Here is a 23,051-nt window from a genome sequence, read left to right as displayed (position 1 = left end):
TCCTGTCAAAAATAATGATATTTGTTCCAAGAGGGTGAAAGGCTCCATAAATACACGATTTATTTTCCTTTCACTAAAGGCAATGAGAGAGAACATGATCGCCTTATGCTTGGCCGGTTATATATTAATTACTTCCAGTAAAAATCTGCAGAATTAGTCAGAACTCAAACATTCATTGTGGAAAATCCCCAGTTTTAATGGATATCAATAGGTGTCTCTATATCATTACTTATAAAGCTGATGACTTTGCAGGTCTGCAATCACAATATTCCCACAAAGAACAGATGGAAAACACGATTTCAGAATCTGGAACAGCCAATTGATAAGATATGCTGGGTACAAACAACCTGATGGCTCCATCATTGGTGACCCTGCTTCAGTGGAGTTAACTGAGGTCTAGTAGATCAGTTTGTTTCGACTTAGTGCGTTCATTCTTATTTCTGATCATTGAATGTCCAAATGTTATAATTCTGTTGTTGACTATTCTTAATGCAGATTTGTATTCAACAAGGTTGGAAGGGACCAAAGGGTCGCTTTGACATCCTCCCTCTTTTGCTTCAAGCCAACGGAAATGACCCTGAACAATTTGAGATTCCTCCTGAACTAATCTTGGAAATACCCATCAGACACCCCAAGTACGTACTGTGCTGAGTTCTGCTGAGGACAGCAATTTATTTTTTAATCACTTGCAATTTACATATTGTAATGGGTCCCATTAATAGATATGAAATTATAAGAACATTACAAACAAATGCAGGGGTAGCCTTGTGCTGCTCTGCCATTTAATAAGATCATGGCTGATCTTTTACCCGAGTACTATTTTCCTGCTGTAACACCGTATCTCTTGATCCTCCAATATTTAAAAATTGATCCATCTCTGTCTTGAATATATTTGATGACTGATACTCCACAGCCCTCTTGGGTAGTGAGTTCCAAAGATTAACTACCCTCCATCCTAAGTGGGTGACCCCTTATTGTGAGACTGTGACCCCTGATTCTAACATCAACCTCACATCTACTCAAGTCAAACCCTGTAAGAATTCTGTATGTTTGAAAGGGATTACCTCTCATTCTTCTAAACTCAAGAGAATATAAGCCCAGTCTGCTTGATCTCTTCTCATAGAACGAACTTGCCAACCCAGGAATCAGTCTAATGAGCCTTCATTTCACTTCCTCTATTGCAATTATATCCTTCCTGAGTTAGGGAGATCAGGCCGTTACACAATATTCCCGATGTATTATCACCAGGGCCCCACATAATTGGAGCAAAACATCCCTACACTTGCATTCAAATCCTCTTGCTAATGAAGACCAACATGCCATTTGCTTTCTGAATTGCTTGCAGTATCTGCGTACTAACTTTCAGTGATTCTCGCACAAAGTCATCCGGGTCCCTCTGAACACTAAAAACCTTTTAATATCTCATCATTTAGAAAAAGATGCTCCAATTTTATATTTTCCTATCAAAGTGGCTGAGCTCACATTTTTCCACATTACATTCCATCTGCCAAATCTTCACCCATTCAACCTGTCTACATCCACTGGAAGCCTCTCTGTTTTCTCTTTGCAGCCTTTACTACCACCTATCTTTGATCATCATTTATTGGGTTTAAAAGTATTGCTAAGCTCATGTTTTTGATGAATATTACAAGTATTTCCTATTCAAGGAAGTTTGTTTAACATGAATATTGATTTTATTACGAATCATATTCAAATATATTTATGAGGATTTAGTTGGACTGCATTATTCTTGCTCCACATTTCCATTACTAGACTTGCTATAAATAGACAGATTGCCCATTAAGGTACAGTTGCCATCTGAAATAGGCCTAAACTGGGTTTCGGGTCAGTGTCACCCAGCAAAAAGAAGAGTAATAGGGAGTCAGTAGTCTCTGGTAGTTCCCAGCAAGCTGCAAGGAGCTTAGCGGTTGTTTGAGGACAAGTCACATGCTTGCCCTTTGATGAAGGATGGCGAGAGGCATTAAAAATACAAAAGAGGAGGATACCTCCTCAAGTAAAAAACATCTCGAGTAATAATGAAACAATTAAGAAGTGTCATCTGATGGTGTTGTTTGCATTTTTGTATCCTTTGTTACATCCTTTAGGTTTCAGTGGTTTGAAGATCTGAAGCTGAAGTGGTATGGCCTGCCAGCTGTTTCAAACATGCTTCTGGATATTGGAGGCCTTGAGTTTACAGCTTGTCCTTTCAATGGATGGTACATGGGGACAGAAATTGGAGTCCGAGATTTCTGTGATACCTCTCGCTACCGTGTACTAGAGGTAACTTCGACCTCCCTTTCAGAATAGCTCAGAAATATTTCTAATAATCTTGCATTAATCACAGAACAAAACAAATGAGTTTTAATGAGATCTACAAAAATAACAGAATAAACATAAGGAACTTGCATTTATAAAGCACCTGTAACAGCTTCAGTGCCTCAAAGCGTTCATGTTTAGTCTGTCAATGGTCTAAGCTTAACAGATTCACATTACGGAAATCACATTATGTTTGGTGGTTACAGCATAATACTCCATTTTCTGCTCATGAGGTATGACTCCCAAGGGTAGCTTTAATTACTACACCAGCGAATCAATACACTTTCCAGATGTTGGGCAGATGAATTATCGTAAATTTTGTAGCACTGGCATGACCTTTTAAAAAGTAATAATTGCACAGAGTTAACAATGCAAGGGGTTGAAACTGATTTCAATTGATGGAGATCCAATATAATTGCAAATTCATATAACAACAAACTATTAAAACCTGACCTCTAGCTACATTCCAAAAAAAGCTGAGAGGCCAGAACATCTCTGAATAAATCATCCAGGCCATGCTATTGGCAATATTGTGCTTGGGACCTTTTATTAACTTCAGTTGTATCAGCCAGTCTCATAAACAGATCACATTTCTGGGGACTGCCTCACACAGCTATATGCATTTTACTACAGCATCATCCAGGAGCATAATTTTGGACAGGTAATTGTCTCATTTGTGTATATTGTTTCAATACATCTGAAGATGAATTAAATAAATACTGAGTGATTGGTGAGGCAATAGTGTTCTCATATAATTTAAACTAATGGCCCAGAATCTGCAGGCAGCAGCAAGTTGTCTGTAGTCACCATCTGTCCTTTGAGTCCAAATTGCTGAAAAGTGTCAATTTCAACCTCAGCATTGAGGCACTGCACTGCAGTAGATCCTCCTGCCTTTAAATTCATTGACAGGCAACGGAGGGGTGTGGGGCGGGCAGGGGTATGCAGGGTAATGATGATCGGAGAACCAGCCCTGACAACAGAAATGATGAAGAAGCTTTGAACTTTGACACCAATCTTTGAACTTCTTCAGCCATTCAGGATAGACGGCAGTTAATCTTTGGAATTCAACAATTATTAAATAAATTATTTTGAAATGAAGTATTTGAAGAATTAAAACACTTGAAACCATATTAAATAAGCCTCAAAAAATGAAGATACCAATATTTAATCCCTCAAAGTTTTTCCTTCATTGAGGTCAATGGCAAAGTTGTTGCTGTGTGGCTAACCGGGGGCAGGTTCTTCAAGCAGCTTCCCCACTGTAAGCACTGGGGTATTGCTGCAACTTGGCATACATATTACAGCAGAGTGTGGTTGGAAAATTGCTGCTATCAACTCTGCATTCCCAAATGTACGTGTGGAGATTCTGAACTCACAGCAATTGGGGCAGGGAAAGGTTGGCACTTCTGGCATGTCCCACAGAAACCAGCTCATCTTCTATCCTAATGAGTGAACATATAAATAAAGACCTATTAACAAGATTCTTTAGGCTAGTCAGTGTCCTTATCCCCACAACAAGTCTCTCTATGAGGCATGAGTTTTAGAAACTCCAAGTTTCTAAATAATGGACAAAGACACCTGTATCAAAAATTGTTTTTAAAAAAGTCAGCTCATCTTAAAATATTCCTTCCTCACGTTTGTGTGGAACTAACAAAGGGGTAAACCACTGCCTAATTGATTTAGACAGCTCTGGTTCTCTTATCTGCTAATCTGATGGGAACTGACAGAGCACAGTTCTGGCTTTCAACTGATATAATAGCTGAACATGGATTACCTTCAATCCTGCTGGAGAAAGTTGATGGTTGTTAGGTAAAAATGAGCAAATTGACAGGAGTGGGAATCTTGAATGGCATGTTAAAGAACTGACAGCTGGTTATGCCTGCCAGCTGGTGTTTTATGTGTCAGTGTACGAGTACAACGTTCATGCTAAAGCACAATATCTGTTTTTATCTTTCACAACCAAAGGTTCATTTAAAAATTTGTGAAGCTATTATAAAAATGAATTGTATTTTCTACATATTTTGCTAAAATCTGAATAATCACAAATGGTTGCATTAACTTGCATCATTCTGGTGTAAAATTAGCTGCTTCTGTTTGTAGGATCACTAATAAAGTGATAAATTGCTCGTCCATACTGTCTTGATAAGAAACTTCAGCCCATATAATCTGCAATTGTTCGGTACTTGGTCCATTTGTTCTTTAGATCTTGTTCTGAAGATGTGGATGTGTGCTACTGAGAATATCTGATGTTCCTGAGAAATGCAGCGAGCTTATTGAAATTAACTTCTTTAAGTCCTTTAATATGAACAGTTTAGTTCACCCAGTTGGACAGAGGGGAGGAAATGTGGTGTTTACAGAGTTATTTAATCTGTACAGGAAGCAGCACTTCATAATACATCTTTATTAGATTATGTAACTTGGGTAATGGAAATCAGTCACAGTTTATGCAGCCCATATTCCTTTGCATTTTATACCCAGGCCTGCTTTCCTCTCAGATAATTTGAGAGTTCAGTCCTTGTGCCACGTCATGTTGTACAATATCATCTGCCCTGTAATTATTAATTATTTTGAGAAGATCTGGATGGAATTTGCTGCAAGAGGAAGTGTGGAATTGATAAATTTTCTCTGTTGCTCCTAAGATCTGCCTGGGTATGAACACGGTGTAATACTGTTGGTACAGCAGGAACACAACTCCTTCCAATCAGGGTTGATGGTTTAGACGTGGCAAAGAATAATGAAAAGTTTATCTGTGTGCCAGAGTTATATCCCAAATGAATCAGACACTTTTCTATTAAATGGTAGAGTTGCTGGTAGGTTGGGTTGAGAAGCATTGGGCATTGAGATGTGAGGCAACAAACAATCTGCTGGAGGAACTCTGCAGGTCGAGCAGCACCTGAGGATCTGGTGCAAGATCTCCACCCAAAATCACGATAGTTCCTTTCCTCCCACAGATACTGCTCGACCCAACCCCACAAGTTCCACCAGCAGATTGTTTTTTTGCCTCAGATCCCAGCATCTGCAGTCTCTTGTGTTTCTGGCATTGAAATATCCCTGGGGCCTCTTCCCCCCCAGTGGTACCTGTCCGTACTGGAATAAGTGAGGTCTCCAAATGGGCTGAGATTCCAGCTGCAGCTGTCTGGGGTGGGGTTGGTAGGTTCCCTCAAACTACTGCTGAAAGGGAGCTCTGAGTGAGAGCCATTCTCCACACGATGTAACCGGTTAGCTAAGTCAGGATACAAAGAGAGAAGCAGGTGCAAGTTTAGGGAGGGTGTCTAGCTCTGAGAACGTTACGATGGGCATTCACAAAAATCAGGTTATAAAATACAAATAGCTCCAGGGGCATGTGGGGTGGGTGGGGGTGCTGTGAGGAGGGAGATGTGATTCTTTCTTCCTTACCTGGTCTGACCTATATGTGACTCCAAACTCACCAATGTGATTGACTCTGAACTGCCTCCAGTAAGGAGCAAACGTAGATGGACAATAAACGTTAGCATTGCCACCGACAATATATGCTATGAATGCATAAATAAAAAGAACCACAAATTCCCAACACTGGCTAATAACTGATTTTGCATTGACAGAATCCTCCATACTGCATATGGGGAAGTGCTTGATATGCCACGAAGTTTAAGTTCTGTTGGAAAGAAAGTCCCACCATCATTATATAATATTTTGGCCTTTTCCAACTTTCTTCCCTTCTCTCTTGAAAGCGTTGTTTCATGTTGGCATTCAGCTCTATACACACACCATGCGCCCTTCTAGTTACTTATACAACTCGAAAATCTTCATGACCAAGACAGAGTATACTTGTTGTTTACTTGGCTTACCGAACGTAATCCTGTCATTGGCAAATGTCCATAGATGTACACTTTCAGCAGAAGACTCAGATGGTAATAGGGAACAGAATTCAATTTGATTTTCATGCCTCCTTTCTCCTTCTCAGAGTAGGGCCAGACTCTTCCCGTTGTCCTGAATTTAATGAAGTCAGCACAGAGTGAACCAAGAATTTTCTTTTTTTGCCTGTAGGGTGGGATTTCACACCAGCCACTAAGCCACAAGGAAATCGCATTATTATTTCTCTGTACACATTGTGCAGAAGCTAAAATTTAAAAAATGGCAACTTTGTAGAAAAAAGTTTCATCCAAGGTTATCACAAAACATAAGGAATTTACTGTATCTATTCCTGCTGTTAGACTCTATTCACATTTTCTGTTTCTGTTTCAGCATCTGCCATTAGTCTTTCTCAGGGCTGGCTAGTTCTGATGTAACTCTTGTTTTCTCCACAGATGCAACCGGACCTACTGGGGCTTCCCAGCCCTCTTTTTTTCAATTGTCCGACAATTACTGGATTCTGTATATTCCAATTCCAGCAGATTATTTTCTCGTCTCCAACCCTCTATCATTTTACACCTCCTGCAGACAGCTAAGCTTTCATTAACAATCCGCCTTTACCTTCTCTCAGTCAACACCAATCTGTGTTATCCAGTTTCTCTTGGTCTCTGCCCTACCACAAATATTCCCTTTGTTCTCGCCACCTCTCCCCCTCCTCTGCAAGATTAAATCTGTTTTCTATATTTTCCCAGTTCTGAAAAAGATCTTCAACATGAAACATTGATTGTGTTTCTTGCTCCACAGATGCTACCTGGCCTGTTGAATATTTCCAGCATTTACTATCTTTATTTCAAATTTCCAGCAGCTTCTTTAATTTGCTTTTTTGACTCCTGGTTTGGACAAGAACTTTGCACAGAAAATTCAAAGCTATTCTATTGGCTGCAAAATTGAGTGTGACATTCAGTTTGCATTGACAACATAACAAGTTAAGACCCTGAATCAGGTAAAATGGGGATTACATTTGAAGGAAGTAAATGAACATACAAAAAATAAATAAAATCATGAGAGCACTTCAGTCTTGTTTTGTGGAAGGAAAATTCTTTAACTGTAATGAACAAAACAATAGCAGTGTGCATTTAGTGCAACTTTTTGTTTAATCCTTTAATTCTCAAATGATTCGTAGCTGAGCAGCCAAAGATGGTAATGGAGTGGTATTCTTCTGTTGGTGCTGTCTATATCAAATATCATATAAAATGTTTCTACACTTTTACTTTGATACAGGCAGGAAGGGGCTATTGTATAGCAATTGTTAGTATTAAAATATTTATATGTAATCTTCCTACAGGAGGTAGCAAAGCAAATGGGACTTGACACTGGAAAGTTATCTTCTCTTTGGAAAGACCAAGCATTAGTCGAAATAAATATTGCTGTCCTACACAGTTTTCAGGTACATAGAAGCTTCATTAAAGGATTATCTTTTTCAAATCAATAATTACAGATATTATGTAACTCATTGAAAGGTCTACTTGTTTAGTCTGATAAAGTGACAATTGTGGACCATCATTCTGCAACGGAGTCCTTCATGAAACACATGGAAAATGAATACAGATGCCGAGGCGGGTGTCCTGCAGACTGGGTGTGGATTGTCCCCCCAATGTCAGGAAGCATTACACCTGTCTTCCATCAAGAGATGCTAAACTATCACCTGAGCCCGTCATTTGAATATCAGGTAAGCTGTTGAACCAATACAATCACTTTTGCTTTAGTTTCTCTTTGTCATACTGGTTCCTTATGAAGAATTCAGGTTTATTTAAATTCAACCTATTATTCATATATATCCATGTGGAAGCTGAAAGCGAGTCATATTTCTAACACTGAGACAGTAAAGCCCTTAATGTTGAAGAACAACATTGTCAGGGTGAATGCAGCTACCTACTTCTCAGAGGAAATGCTGGAAATTTATTGCTAATTTATTGCAACAGCATTGAGGAGTCTCTCAGCATTAAGTTATTCAAGGGATAAGAACAGTGTAAATCTGGTGACAGGAAAATGCTGATTTGAGAGTACCAAATGAAAGAGATAATGAGTAACATCTTGGAGGAAAAGGGGCCATATGACACGTCAGACTGATAAGCAAGTGGGAACCTGGTTCAAAATGGAAATCTTAGAGGGGAGGTGAGAAATTCTCAAGAACAAATGTAGAATTTGAACATAGATTATAGCACTTAAGAGAGAACATAACACAAGAAGTTTTCTTTTGGCATATAACTGGCAAGAGGGTAGTAGAAGGGATGGGGCTGATTCGGAACCAAAAAGGTGATCTATGTATGGGTGTTAAAGGAACAGTTGAAGAACACAAGGTTTACTTTGCGTCTGTACTTACCAAGGATGCTGCTCAAGTTTTAATAGAAAGGGAAATAGTAGAGATAATGGATAGAATTAGAATTGACAAGGAGAAGGTAAGTTCAATTAAAGTGGACAAGTTACCCTGTCCAGATGAAGTTCATCCCAGGACACAGAAAGAGATGGGAATGGTAACTGTAGGAGGCTTGGCCATAACTTTCCAATCACCCTAACATTCATGTTGCAGAATGTCATCCCTTGCTCTACCTATTGTCAGTAGCAGCATGTACCACAACCACTCACTAGTCACCCTCACCCTTCAGAATGTCTTGCAGCCACTCTGAGACATTCTTGACCCCAGCACCAGGGAGGCAGCATACCATCCTGGAACCTTGTTTGTGGCCAATGAAACACACACTACTCCCCTTAGAATTGAATCCCCTATCATTATAGCCGCATCAGTCTTTTTCCTCTGCTTCTGTATAGCTGAGCCACCCAGGTTGCTTATTCCTGTTTGTCCCTCGGAGGCCATTCCCCCCAACGGTATTCAAAGTGATATACCTGTATGAGAGTGAGATGGCCACAGGGGACTCCTGCACTACCTGCCTGTGCCTACTCCTCCACTTTAGTGGTCACCTACCCCTTCTCTGTCTCTGCAGTCATTGTTTGGTTGGCCACTTTGCTAAATGTGCCATCTATCCTTTCCTACTCCTGGATCTATTTCTTATCTTCTTACTGCATTCAAGAGATGCTGGAAGCAAATACATTTGCGGAAATTAAGAACTTACACAGAGTGGAATGATTTTTCTTTTAATACTTGTTTTACTTGGATTTCACTTTTAAATGTCATTCAGTAATCTTACACCTTTCTGAGCTCCGGGATATTCCAAAGCAGCAATGAAGGTTCTTTTAATTGTAGTTCTTAACATTTTGTAAGTAAACGTTATTGACGTAGCACATAGTAGAGTTCCACAATCAGCAAGGTATTACATGATCATTTAATCGGTTTGGTGTTGTTGATGGTCAACACTTTAAAAAAAAACATATCTGCAGCACAAGGATATAACTTAACATGAGAAATTAGCATGAAACCAGCTCACAGCATTATCCTTGCACAATCTAACAGAGAAGTATGAGCAGTAAGGTTGGAAGACTATCAGGTGACAATTATTGTACACCACTTGTACACTGTACAGGCAGACAAGAAATCTACTTGAGCAGAAGGAAATCTGTTGCACTTTGCAACACACTGATCAAAATAGAAGGATTAATCAAGGAGTAACAGACTGGAAAGATGAGAAGGAAAACTGTCATTAAGGCTTACTTGGGCAATGTGCGAGACAGGTAGCTACAGCAGATACTCAGGAAATTTCTGCACAACCTTGTAAAGAAAACAAGATCATTCCTATTTTGTAATAAAGTTGTAATTTCTTTAATAATACCAAGAATATGCAAGATTTCACTTGTTTAATGTGATAGTAAAGAGTAATCTTAGATTAAAAATTTCTTTATGTCCAAGAGTGTGAAGGCATAACCTCCAGAAACCCTGCCATTGTAAGATAAGATAAGATACCTCTATTAGTCACATGTACATCGAAACACACAGTGAAATACATCTTTCCGCGTAGTGTTCTGCAGGCAGCCCGCAAATGTTGCCACGCTTCCGGCGCCAACATAGCAATGACAGAAGACTTCCGTATTTCTTCTTACTTGATTTTTCTGCAGCCTTGTTGTCCTTAACCGTCACAGTTTGCACCCAACTGTATTACCCTTAGAAGAAGAAATACACATCTGTTTCTTGACTTCTAATTAATTATAATTTCGTAATGTTATTAAATATTTACTCAATATGCATGAGGACATCTGTATTTTTAATACAGAAAAATGCTCTTGGCATTAATTTATTTAGTTCCCTACAACCCTTACACCTTCTGTGATAAGTAGGATTTTTACTATTATCATTACGCCACAAATCAGTAATGGCTAAAATTATTGTTATTGAGAGTGATCTAAAAATATGTTTGTTGAAATATATTCATGAGGGTAAGTAGCACTTATCATCTGACAAATCTAAATTATGCTAAACACATTCTGGTGAGATTTTATGTACATTTAGTATTATCATTAATAGTGTAATGACCTGGACCAAAACAGGACTGTTTAAAATGTTGTGGACTTGCAGAATGTATATCGTCACTTCATAGATAGCCTTTCCAGTATGATTTGATTACAAGCTCTTAAGAGTTTTAAACTTGCTTGTGAGTACTTGTCTTGTGAAATAATCTCAAAATTAAAATGCCATATGCCATGAAAAGGTGTGGTAGAAATAACAGAGATACCAACTATTTTTTAAACACTGAAAAATTGGGAAATGTACTGTACATGTTAAAATAGACATGAGCCAAGAAAGATAACATGCAGGTGTGGCAGGCAGCTGGGAAAGGAAGTTTATGCCTTTATGGCAAGAGGATTTGAGTAAAAGAGTAAAGATGTCTTACCACAATTGTAGAGCCTTGCTGAAACCATACCTGTGGACAATTCCAGTCACCTTACCCAAAGAAAGCATTGATAGCTATAGAGGAAATGCAGCAAAAATATCATCAGACTGGTTCCTCGGATGGCAGGCCAATCTCATGAGGAGAGATTGAGTTCTAGAGTTTAGAAAAATGAGAGGTACCTTACTGAGATATACTAAACACTTACAGGGCTGCAGAGAAGATGCTCCCCCGGTTAAAAAGTCTACAACTAGAGGTCATAGTTTCTCCCTAAAGGGTAGGTCATTCAGGAAAGTGTGGAGAACTTTCTCCACTCATAGTATGGTGAGTCTTTAGAAATGTCTACCCTGGAGGACTGTGGAGGTTCAGTCATTGATTGCATTTGAAACAAAGTTCAATAGATTTATTAAAGGAATCAAGAGATATAGGATGGGACAGGAACATTGCGCTGAGGTGGAATATCTGCCATGTTCAACAGTGGAGCAGGCACAGGAGCCAATTGGCCTACTCATGCTCCTATGTTCTTCCTATAACATACCTTGGTGCATCATTGCATGTTTGGAAGTTAACTGTGTTCTCTGGTTTTTCTCATGCAGTTGGATGCCTGGATCACTCATGTGTGGAAAGGAGCCAATGGAACTCCCACCAAGAAGAGAGCCATTGGATTTAAAAAGCTAGCAAAGTAAGTGTTTTTGGTACTCAACACACTGTTGTTTATACAAGCAAAACACATTGAGAAGGTACATTGCACAATAGTTCAATTACATTTAACAGATAAGTTTCTATTCATGCCAATTGCTTGAGATTGGACATCAAACATCAACAGGCTACAGGCAGAAACTTGATCTCTAGAGTGATGCCAGTTTTGTTTGCTACACATTGGACAGAAGAAAGAATCAATCTTTTAATGCAGTGTGACTGACAGTTCCATTGTTAAACATAAGCTGCAGATATTCAAATTCCAAGAAATCTAAGTAACCATTTCCTTGGCTTTTTGAAAAAAAATGGAAAGGAAGCAATTCTTTTGGAACTTCCTGGAGAGAGAGGAAAGTGATTTGAAAGTTACAGGGGATAATTTGCCTTCTCCTCATTGATGGTAAATTAAATATTACTTAAGCTGTTTACAAGGTACAGCTTACAAGTTTTATTGCTGACCTTTTTATTGTGTTACCACTTGAGGAATTAGGTGTAAGTATTTAACCTATTTGTTTTTCATTGAATAAATCTACTTCATGATTTTAAACTTAAAACCAACTCTGAAGGCTTGTTCAATGTTCAGAATATCCAGTAGTTTAATTTTCTGTACTGTTTCTCTTGATGCATTAGCAATCTTACTTTGATCCTAAGGCCAGAATAGGCTTAATTTAAGGTATAGGGAGAAATGCAACACACACGACTGGGATCTATGTTCAGAAAGCAATTCAATGGTGGCATTAAAAATATTCTAGTATGTTTAACTTTTTCATATTCCCATGCAAAGTATACACTTTTTATTTAATGTAACCAATGACCTTTTTTGTATACACCATTCCTTCAAGTCTAATAATTCTGAGTTTGCCTTCATTGTACTCCATTTTGTACCACTAGTAACGTCACCACTATCTGTTTGGACTAGACAAGATTATCCCTGCCCAACAGCCACTGTGAGAGTGCCTTCACCAGAAGGACTGCAACAGTTGAAAAGGTTTTCTCACCAATATCTTTTCAAGGGAAATTAGGGATGGACAATGAATTCTGGCTTTGTCAGTGGCTCCCTGATCCCAAAATATGAATGAATAAATAATCCTTTCAAAAACGTACTGACATTGAACAACAACTGGAAACAGTCGCGGTGTCTCACGGTACAGAAACAGGCCCTTCGGCCCACCATGTCTATGCCGCCCTGGTACCCATCTACACGAATTGCATTTACACGCATCGTTCTCTGCTTCAGCCTCCCGTGTCTGCACCCTCCTCACATTGTCCGGTCCGCTCCCAGTCACCGCGCTCTCCCTGCCGATTCCTCTTGCACAGCCCCTGGTTTGTTGCCCTTTCGCTCTGTCCATCCCTGCTCCTGGTTCACCCTACCCGGTCCGCTCGACCATCACCCTTTCAGGTCCGCATCCACTCTGATGTCTCCTCCAGGTCCGCTTGTGCTCCACCACACCTTCGCCCTTTCAGGTCCGCCTGAGACCCACCCTGACATCTCCCCTTCAGGTCCGCATCCAGCCTGACGTCTCCTTCAGGTCCGCTTGTGCTCCACCACACCTTCGCCCTTTCAGGTCCGCTTGAGACCCACGCTCCTTCCTTTCAGGTCCGCTTGAACCACCCTTTCATGTCCGCCTGAGCTCCACCCCGCCGGGCCCGCGCCCAGTTTGCCAGATCCCCTCGGGATCATGCTGCTCCCCCTACGTTTCTCCCTGCCGCCCGCTACCTCTGTGGCCTCGCCCTCTCTTGTAGTTCGCCCTCGCTTCGTCCAACCTGCTGCGCTGGCTCTTCGCTCTGCGCATCCTCACATTGTCCGGTCCGCTCTCAGTCACCGCGCTCTCCCTGCCGATTCCTCTTGCACAGCCCCTGGTTTGTTGCCCTTTCGCTCTGTCCATCCCTGCTCCTGGTTCACCCTACCCGGTCCGCTCAACCATCACCCTTTCAGGTCCGCATCCACCCTGACGTCTTCCTTCCAGGTCCGCTTTTGTTTCACCAGGCCTTCACCCTACACGGTCCGCCTGAGACCCGCCCTCTTCTCCCTTTCAGGTCCGTTTGTGCTCCACGTTGCCATCACCCTTCCAGGTCCGTATCCATCCTGTCCTCCGGAAATGGTTCCATTTTGATTAAATTACCAGAAGACTTCCATATTAAAGAGGTCAGCAAATAATCTGAAGACATGTCTTTGCATCCCATTGCAGCAACGGGAGAATTTAACTTCACATCTTCACATCTAGGATAATCTAGGATAACCTCCAGATTGAGACCAATTTGGTTCATTTAATCCTTCAAAGAAGAATGCTTCCCTACCCTTACTCAGTCTAGTCATTATGTGTCTTCTGACCCATCAGTGTTCTGATCTCTGAAATGGTGAGGAAACCATTCAGAGTCAAATGATGTTGGGTGATAAACGTTGGTGCAGCTAACTGTGCTCACATCCCAAGAGTGAATGAATGAATGAAAACAAACTTGCCAAACAATACTGGGCAAGGAGCAGGATCCAGGTCTGAATCCATGGGCAGCTCCAGCCTGTGAGGACACTCCTCCAAAAGGCCCATCATTATCTGCACTGTGAAGTCAACCCATTCTAATGCTCTGGTGTTTTCATTTGGAAAGGGCTGTGAAGTTCTCCACCAAGTTGATGGGACAAGCAATGGCCAAACGAGTAAAAGCCACCATTTTGTATGCTACTGAAACTGGAAAGTCCCAAGTCTATGCAAAAACATTATGTGAAATTTTTAAGCATGCTTTTGATGCAAAGGTAAGAAATATATTTATTTTAATGACACTTGTTTAAGTTATTTGACAAAGCAATGCTACAACAATAGTTTGTCTTGCACAACGGGTGAGATTTTCCTGGAACAGTGTACAGATTCATCAAGACCAGTTAATACTGAATTACGTAATTTTCCTTCATCTAAATAATTCAAAGGAAGATTAGGGCAATTCCTTCACTGGTCTGTGGTTTGACCCAATCTGTTTTCTGTTATTCTCACAACCCATTCCAGCGAACCTTGCTGCAAATCTAGACACAGGGAGAATAGAGGGAATATTTTACATGGAGAGCAGTTGGAATTATGAACCAAATGCAGGTAAATGTGACTGGTATAATTAAGTGCAATGGCCAACATAGACATGGAGGGCAAAAGGGCCTGTTTTAATTCTGCTCAACTCTATGACTCTATAACCCTTTGACATACCTCCTCTCATTGTGAATGGACAATACTGAATTCTATCTCCTCTATTTAGCCAGGGAAAACAGAGCAGTGTGATTGATGGCCATTTGAATATGTGTACACAACTCTCAGTACTAATGTCTCATTCAATGGCATTAGTATGTTAAAAAGAGCCCCTAGGACTACTGGCTGTTGCCACAAATCACGAATTAAAGGCTAGCACAATGTGTTACCAGGGTTAATTGAAACTTAATGTGGAAGAACGCCAGATGTGGTCATACTTTGACCAGTGAACACACCTGAAGAGTTGGGATACACACTCAATGCTGAACCTATACATGGTATAGATACAATCACTACACTTAAGAGGCATTTAGACAGACACTTAACTAAGCAAGACATAGGTGGATATGGTCCTAATGCATATTAATTCAAATACAGACCTGATTTAGAAATGGTACTTTTTTCCCCTCAGAAGATTTCCTCAGCCAGTTGGTGGGATTTTCATGAAACTAAGCATGTTTACTGTTTGGATAAGCATTAAAAAGCTAAAGTGAGATTATTGAAGATTTGACTAATTGATTAGGGGGTGGGGTAACTCAAGCTAAACTCCATTGCACCACCTTCTATGGTGGGCAATAAATGCTGGCCATACCAGCCAAACCAGGATCCCACAAATGAATGAGAAAACAACCCTTTTTAGACCACAATTAGCGTGCAGGTCACACTGTTATGAAAAGAATATAATAGCACCACAGAGAAGATTTACAAGGACAATACCAGAATGTGATGATTTATATGTTAAGGATGAACAAACTGAATTTCCTTTCTCTTGAGAAAAGCAGGTTGAGATGACTGAATAGAGGTGTTTAAGATAATGAAAGGTTTTGATTGTGGATGCAGAATGATTGCTTCTACTGTGGAGGAGAGGATAACAGGAGATCTTGAATATGAGATAGTCATCAAGAATTCATAAGATGCTTCTTCAACAAAGAGTGGTGAAAGTTTGGAACTCTCTACCAGAGGGTGAAGTTGAAACAAATTGCATAGATGTATTTAAGAGGGGGCTGATGCATACATGAAGGAAAAGAAAATAGAATGTTACACTGATGGATGAAGAAAGATGTGTGGGGGCTTGAGTGGAACATTAATACCAGCATAAAGTGACCTGTTTCTATTGCTGTATATCCTAAGTAATCCCACACGATGAAAACATTACAGAGGGTTTAACAGCCAGGTAATTACTGCTGTAGTTACTACACTGATACATGAAGCAGGGCAGTTAATTTTGCAATTAGTTCCCACAAGAGCAATGCATCATGACAAGATGATATGCTTTTGTTTTCGTGAAGTTGATTGAGGGGCGAAATATTGGGCCTGGACACAGGAGAACTCTTCAAAAAAAGAGGGACATCAGATCCTTTAAGTGTGTTTTTAGAGAGCAGACAGAGTCTCATTTTAAAAGAAAGTGTTTCCAACATGGAGCACCATCAGTAATGCAATGCGTCTCCTCTGAGAAGTTTTGGATACAAACCCCCTGAAGTGGAGCTCATACTCACAACTTTGTCTCAGGAGAAACAGTGCCTTCCCATAAAATGCACATGAGTGAGATCCTATTGAGAACTTCCTGTATTATTAATTAGTTCGTACTAATTAAACTCACTTTCTGATAGTTAACAGCTGTTGCTTTTTATAAATAAGGCACACTTTTGATTTTTTACTACTGAATTAAAAAGAATCAATATAAACAAGTATGGAGCTGAAGTTTTGTGATCATCTAAATGTGTTTCTTCTGTAGGTCATATGCATGGATGAGTATGATATTGTTCACCTGGAGCATGAAGCATTGGTGCTGGTGATTACAAGCACTTTTGGCAATGGTGATCCACCTGAGAATGGAGAAGTATGAAAATTAATGAATGAAAATATATGGCATTTTTCCAAACAAATTAAAAATTGAAATGATCAGATTTCATAATGTGTGTATTGTTCCCTGATGCACTTTTCCGAACGTTGGTACTGTTACTGATGTGCTGCACTAATAATGGCAGCTGTAGTTCATGTCAGGTGACACCTTTACCACTATATTTTCTATGGAGATAAGTGGTGAGCTATGCAACATGAGAGTTGTGCCTTTGTGTGGGTTTTCGGAAGCCTAGAACCAGCCAGTGTTATTGTTTATATCGACTCACCCTAATGGGATTTTGCTATAGGTAGGTTTAAAATCTGGAAAGCAATACCTTTATTTAATTTTACTGCAAACATGCTGGGTGTTCAGTAGTGGTGAAGAAGCCATTTTCTAAGTTTTTTTTCATATTTTGATTTACTTAAAATGAAATTTCCTGCAATATACCTTAAACTCTCTGTTTCATTGTATAATATACCAGCTTAGGAACATAAGTGGTCCTTCCATTGCCGAGGGAGAAAATTCCTTCCCTTCCTGAAATGTACCCTGCTTACCCATTGAGCACAGTGCATGTTAAAAATATTTTTCACAATAAAACCAGTGCAATTGGCTTTGTAGCAACAATGAATAGAAAAGGCCCTTCTAATCTTGTTATCAATTCAAAAAAAAAGTTGAGATTTTTGAGTTAATATTTTTAACACAGCTGCATTATCCAGGACACGTCTTCAGAGTACTGCCGTATTAAACAATTTTCCCAATTTTCAAATTTTCCCAGACCTCTGCTTTGGAACGGATTTCTGTTACCACTTCCCTTCACTTTCTGTTGGCTTTTAAAACAAAGCCTCCCCTTCCTGGCTGCTGGAGCTTAATCTGAATGTTGTTGTACCCATTTAATGAAACTAACAGTATATATTAGCTAGCTAACACATTAACAGGATTAGATGGCCAGGTCCATTAAAATAGGTTAAAGTTTATATGTTTGCAAAAAAGGAAAGGAGACTGCTGCTTATGTTTTGCTTTTCACTACTTCTAAGTGGCTTTACAGCCAATGCAGTACTTTGTAGAAAGTGATGCTTTCAGAATTATGCAACCTTGTTGTCCTGAAACACTGTGGATAAATTTGTTACTTCTGAGAGGATGGTTTTTGGTGTCTGAGATGGAGTAATGAACCCAAAACATGGAGGTGGATTCCATCTGAATCCTCTTCCCACTGCCCCCCTACCCCCCCCCCCCCCCACAATTGGCCATGTATTTGGATAAAACATTCTTGATCCCAGGAAATCTTTGAACAGTGGTAACTGCATAAATGTGGATGATATGGATGTACACTTTTACCTTCTACAATCATTCTTTGTGTCATTATTGGAGGTGGACATCAATCTTGCAGTAACACCTTTCGATATATTCTAGGCACAAAGCTCCAATACCTTCAGTGGCAAAAGCTCTGCAAAATTAATGGAAGATTTTAATGCCAAGACAACACCTTATCCAGCCTTGAATTTTAAATAAAAGGTGTTCATTTTAAATTTTCTATGTGAGAGAAGAGAAGAGATCTGATCATTGGCACCATGTGGCTCACACAGCTGCATGGGGCATGGTAGTGGCTTCAGAGGTTAAATTAAATTGCTAGTAATCCAGCAACCTGGACTAATAATCAAAAAAATGTGAATTCAATCCCACCATTTAAATTCAGATTAATAATCTCGAATTTGGAAGTAACAACTACTAATAAAACTGTTAAAAAGAAATCCCACAGGATTGTTGTAAAAACTGATCTGATCCACTAATGTGCTTCAGAGGAGGGAAGCTTCCATCTCTACCTGACCTGGTTTATAGGTGACTCCAGACTCACCCCATATGGTTGACTCTTGAAATGACCAGCAAGCCATTTAGTTCATGCAGTTAGGGATGGGCAACAAATGCTGGCCTTGCCAACAAAGCCAGGTCCTGAAAAGTGAACAAATAAAATGGAGGTTCACCTAGTGAGCTCCAAGCCAATGAAGCACTGGTATCTGGATACGCTGAGCTCTGTGTTTCTTCTTTAGTTTATTACAGATCTGCTCACACACAGGCATAGATAAGGTAATGTAGGTAATATCCTGCTGCCCTCTCCCAAGACAAAATCTTATCAGTTGTCTTCTGTCAAAAGTAAAGTATGCTTTATTTATACTTGTTACAGTTGTACAGGGTATTTGTGAGGCCATATCTGGAATGCGGTGCGCTTAAGACAGGATAGACTGATGTTGGAAACAGTCCAAAAGAGATTCACAAGGCTAATTCCAGGGATGAGAGGGACGTTCTGTTATGAGTAGCTGAACAAATTAGATCTATATTCATCGGAGTTTAAAAAGAATGAGGGGTGATCTTGAAACATATAAGATCATGAGGGGGCACAGCAGGGCGTTTCCGCTCCAAGTGTTCTGCTCTCTCAAAAGTGAAAATAATACGCACAATAATACGGGCCTTTGTAACTAAAGCAGTGCTGGCTTCCTGAAAAGATTTTGTTTGTTTTGAAAATCTGAAGGACTGTGGGCTGATCTCTTCATTATGATGGAGGCAACAGATTAGGCAATTAACTTCATGCATTGTATCCTGAGAAACAAATGTAGGTTTGCTGAATGGTTATTCATGATATAAATATAACTTTTCCATCTCATTCTTCTAGAAATTTGGCTCTGCCCTGATGGAAATGAGACACTGTAATTCAAATCAGCAGAAGGACAGTGAGTGAGATTGAAACACCATTACTGCTAATTCTATTTTTAAATTGCCAAGCTATCTAATGCAAATTATTACCTGTGAACTGAAAACGTTCCTACTATGGCATTAGTGAGTCAGTTTTTATAACACATAAACATCATGCATTGTATCTCCACTCTCTCCAGGAGTTATAAAGTTCGTTTCAACAGTGTATCCTCAGTCTCAGATGCTCGGAAATCTTCAAGTGATGAAGCAGAACACAGAGACAACTTTGAAAGTACTGGTCCATTAGCCAATGTTAGGTACATGCTCTCTAAGTGCTATTTATGAAATAATGTTTTAGAATGTTTAGATGAAGTGGTTGACATAAGGAAAGAATGAGCAGGTTGGACTTCAGTAGAGAGAGAGAGAGGTGATCTAATTGAAACATATACCAAGGGATCTTAAGGTAAATGCTTTAACTTGAGTAATGTAGAACTAGAGGCAAAGTTTCAGAATGAGGGGTTGCTCATTTAAAACTGAGGAGGTGAGGGAGTTCTTCTCTTAGCCTCATTCAAGTTGCATTTGGAAATGATCCCTGTGAAATAAGCTAAGTGATTCTAGTATTGCAGAAGATCAAAGTAAATAGTGGCACAAACCCAGCCACTGGATCTGAACTGGAAAAGCAGGGATGGTTACCACTGAATCTTGTGGCTCTTGCGGTATTTTTTGTTGATATACTGAAATACAATGCCCAACAATTGACTGGAACATGCTTTATGCGAAGGAAATGGAGCAATGGAAACTTAACAATGTCAGTTGTGGAGTTAATCAAATTCAAGTTCAAGTTACTTTATTGTTATTCACCCATATGCTATAAAAACACATGGAGGGATGAAATGTTGTTTCCCCCAGATTCACACAACAGAGGACATACATAAAACAGAAGACATACAATAAATGCAGACAAAAAAAAATTGTGCAAATACAAATAGTGCAAAAAAATGGTATATACAGAATACAAATTAGTGCAAAACTGGTTGGAACAAAGAAATACAGAACTCAGTGTGTTTTCACTAATTGTATAAACATGTTCAGCAGCAGCCAAAGTTCTTATATGCCGTTGTGCAAATCAGGGCTTTTGACGCGGCAATATGTCTGAAACTGTCCCCCAGGGTATTCAGGAGCCTGACAGGCTGGGGGAAAAAGCTGCCAAATAGCTTATGTCACCTCAGTTACAAAACTGTGGGAAATGTATTTTTCAGAAATTCCCAAGGAAACCAGGCAAACCAGTTGCAAAGGTTCTTGTTTGGTGTCTTCTGTCACTAAAGTATGGAAGGAAGATAAATGAGGATGTTCTCATATGAAATACTAAGTTTGAATGTATTGTTTTGCAGATTTTCTGTCTTTGGTCTGGGCTCTCGAGTTTATCCCCACTTCTGTGCTTTTGCTCGCGCTGTTGACACCTTACTTGAAGAACTTGGAGGAGAACGAATTATGAGGATGGGTGAGGGGGATGAACTCTGTGGACAAGAGGAGTCATTCAGAACATGGGCTAAGAGAGTCTTTAAGGTTATTATACTTACCCACACACCTACTTACATTTTAAAAACTAAATCTGTTGTTGCAGCACCTTATTCACTGAACCTAATTTTGAATTAGACTAATAGTGTAAATTGGACAATATCCGATTTCAAAGTAAATGAAAATTCAGGGAAGATGTACAATGGCTAAATAAATTGACAGCGCTCATTTTACAGCATCAGCCAAAATTAAGTTTATCCAGTTTTGGTGAAAAATCATTGACCTTAAGCATTAACTCTGTCCCACTCTCCACAAATGCTGCTGGACTTAGTATTTCCAGCATTTACTGTTTATATATCAGATTTCAAACGTCTGCAGTAATTTGTTTTTGGACAAAGATTGCATTCTTTTTCATGGTTTGCTAACGAAGAATTCTAATGCTTCTGTCAAAAGATCACCAATGTTATGCCAATGCATGAGGAGAACATTAAGAAGTAATAGTGGAACATTGAAAAGTGTTAGCAGAGCATATAAAAGTAATAAGGATATTGGAAAGTGATGTGAATTATAAGACTGAAAACTGTAAATGCTGGGACGCTTAGCAGGTCAAGTAGCATGTGTGGAGAGAGAAACAGAGTGAAAGTTTGAGGTCAAGGATCCCTCAGCAGGACAGGAAAATTAGGAAAACAAGCCTGTTTTCAGTTGCAGAGAGGGGGGTAGTGGAGAGAACAGAGGAGTGCCTGTGATAGATTGGAGACCCAGGTTGTCCAGGTGATTCGATTGCTTTAGGTGCCATGAGGGTAATGCATGCTCATTAATCATAGCTGGTTTGCCTCGAGTGTAAATAGAAGATAAATGAAGGCAGTTCAGGAGAACGAGAAACAACATGCTGGAAGTGTGAGGTGCAGAATGTAACAGCTGCTGGAAATCTGAAATAAAGGAGATTGCTGGAAAAATTTAGCAGATTAGGAAGTAACTGTGGGGAGAGAAAAAATCTGAGTTAATGCTGCAGGTGGATGATCTTTGATCAAAACTGGCCAGTCCTGAAATAAACAAGAAAGATAAGTTGTATGAAATAATTGCCCAAGAGTTGGCAGATGCCTAAATAACAGATACGGGTGTGAAAAAGGTGTTGTGTAAGCACATAGAAACAAAGGACTGCAGATGCTGGAATCTAGATGACAAACACGATGATGCCGGAGGGACTCAGCAGGTCAGGCAATAGCTTGGAGGATATTTCATGATTATCTTAATCTCTTTAGAATTTCCAATTTTAACCAAGATCACATTTGGGAGTGGAGAAGTGTTTAGGTGCTGATCACAGTGAAAGGGGAAAAATTACACGGAGACACTTGTGTCCTGCAGTTCTGATTACAGAGTGACATTGGTATGCTGTTAAGATTGTTGACCCTATTACCTCTACTGGGTAGCAACTGACATGTCAAACAAAGAGACTCTAAACCAAGAGTTAAGACAGCTTAATCTTTATTAGGACTCGAGTTACTTAAGCATGTATACATACCACTGACTTCTAATAATTATACATTTGATTTACTGTCCCACCATATCACTTCTTATACTAAATCACAAGACTCACGTTTGGACTTAAAATGCTACATATGTGAAATGAACAGGCCAGGCCCTTTCAACAGGACTGTAGTCTTCTCTGAGTTCCTCCTCCTTGTGATGGTTGTTCACAGGGTTGTTGCTACCAATGTCTCAGACAGCCCTTTTATATGAGTTTTTCTTCCAATCTTCCAAAGGTTTTTGTTGTTCTAGACCCCTGTCCAGTCCTCTTGTCCTTCACACATCATTTACAGACTTGCTTTCACTAACTTCCTTCACATCTGTTTTCATCTAGTAACATTTAATTGCTCACGTCTCCCCGAGATCCTGCACTAATGTCGTTATGTTTATTTTGTTTCTTTTTTGTGTAAGTCATGTATAATTTACGTTAATTTAAATTTATGTAATTTATGTTGTTCATGGTTATAACGTACTGTACTGCTGCTGCTGCAAAAAGCTCATTTTCGTGGCATTATACCCTGGTATATATGCACATGTCAATAAAACAAACTCATAACAACTCATAACTCAAGG

General features: G+C 39.6%; 1 protein-coding gene and 1 long non-coding RNA gene across 2 annotated transcripts in view; one reads left to right on the top strand and one right to left on the bottom strand.

Moving 5' to 3' along the window:
- nos1 (nitric oxide synthase 1 (neuronal)) overlaps positions 1–23,051 on the top strand; it is a 73,236-nt gene that overhangs the window by 31,516 nt on the left and 18,669 nt on the right. The window contains 11 exon segments of the mRNA XM_052031986.1: positions 253–394; positions 496–635; positions 2,106–2,280; positions 7,490–7,591; positions 7,679–7,873; positions 11,579–11,664; positions 14,283–14,427; positions 16,641–16,745; positions 19,414–19,475; positions 19,634–19,750; positions 20,825–20,999. Coding sequence (XP_051887946.1) covers positions 253–394; positions 496–635; positions 2,106–2,280; positions 7,490–7,591; positions 7,679–7,873; positions 11,579–11,664; positions 14,283–14,427; positions 16,641–16,745; positions 19,414–19,475; positions 19,634–19,750; positions 20,825–20,999 — 1,444 coding nt within the window.
- LOC127579295 (uncharacterized) lies at positions 9,282–13,730 on the bottom strand. Its single transcript, XR_007957659.1, has 3 exons — positions 13,587–13,730; positions 10,986–11,138; positions 9,282–10,257 (listed from the first exon to the last, which is right to left on the bottom strand). It is a non-coding gene; the product is annotated as an uncharacterized LOC127579295 (long non-coding RNA).

Source organism: Pristis pectinata, chromosome 17, assembly GCF_009764475.1.
Source record: "Pristis pectinata isolate sPriPec2 chromosome 17, sPriPec2.1.pri, whole genome shotgun sequence".
Taxonomy (NCBI): Eukaryota; Metazoa; Chordata; class Chondrichthyes; order Rhinopristiformes; family Pristidae; genus Pristis; species Pristis pectinata.
Note: the sequence above shows the minus strand (reverse complement) of the source record. Positions and strands in the feature narration are given on the sequence as shown.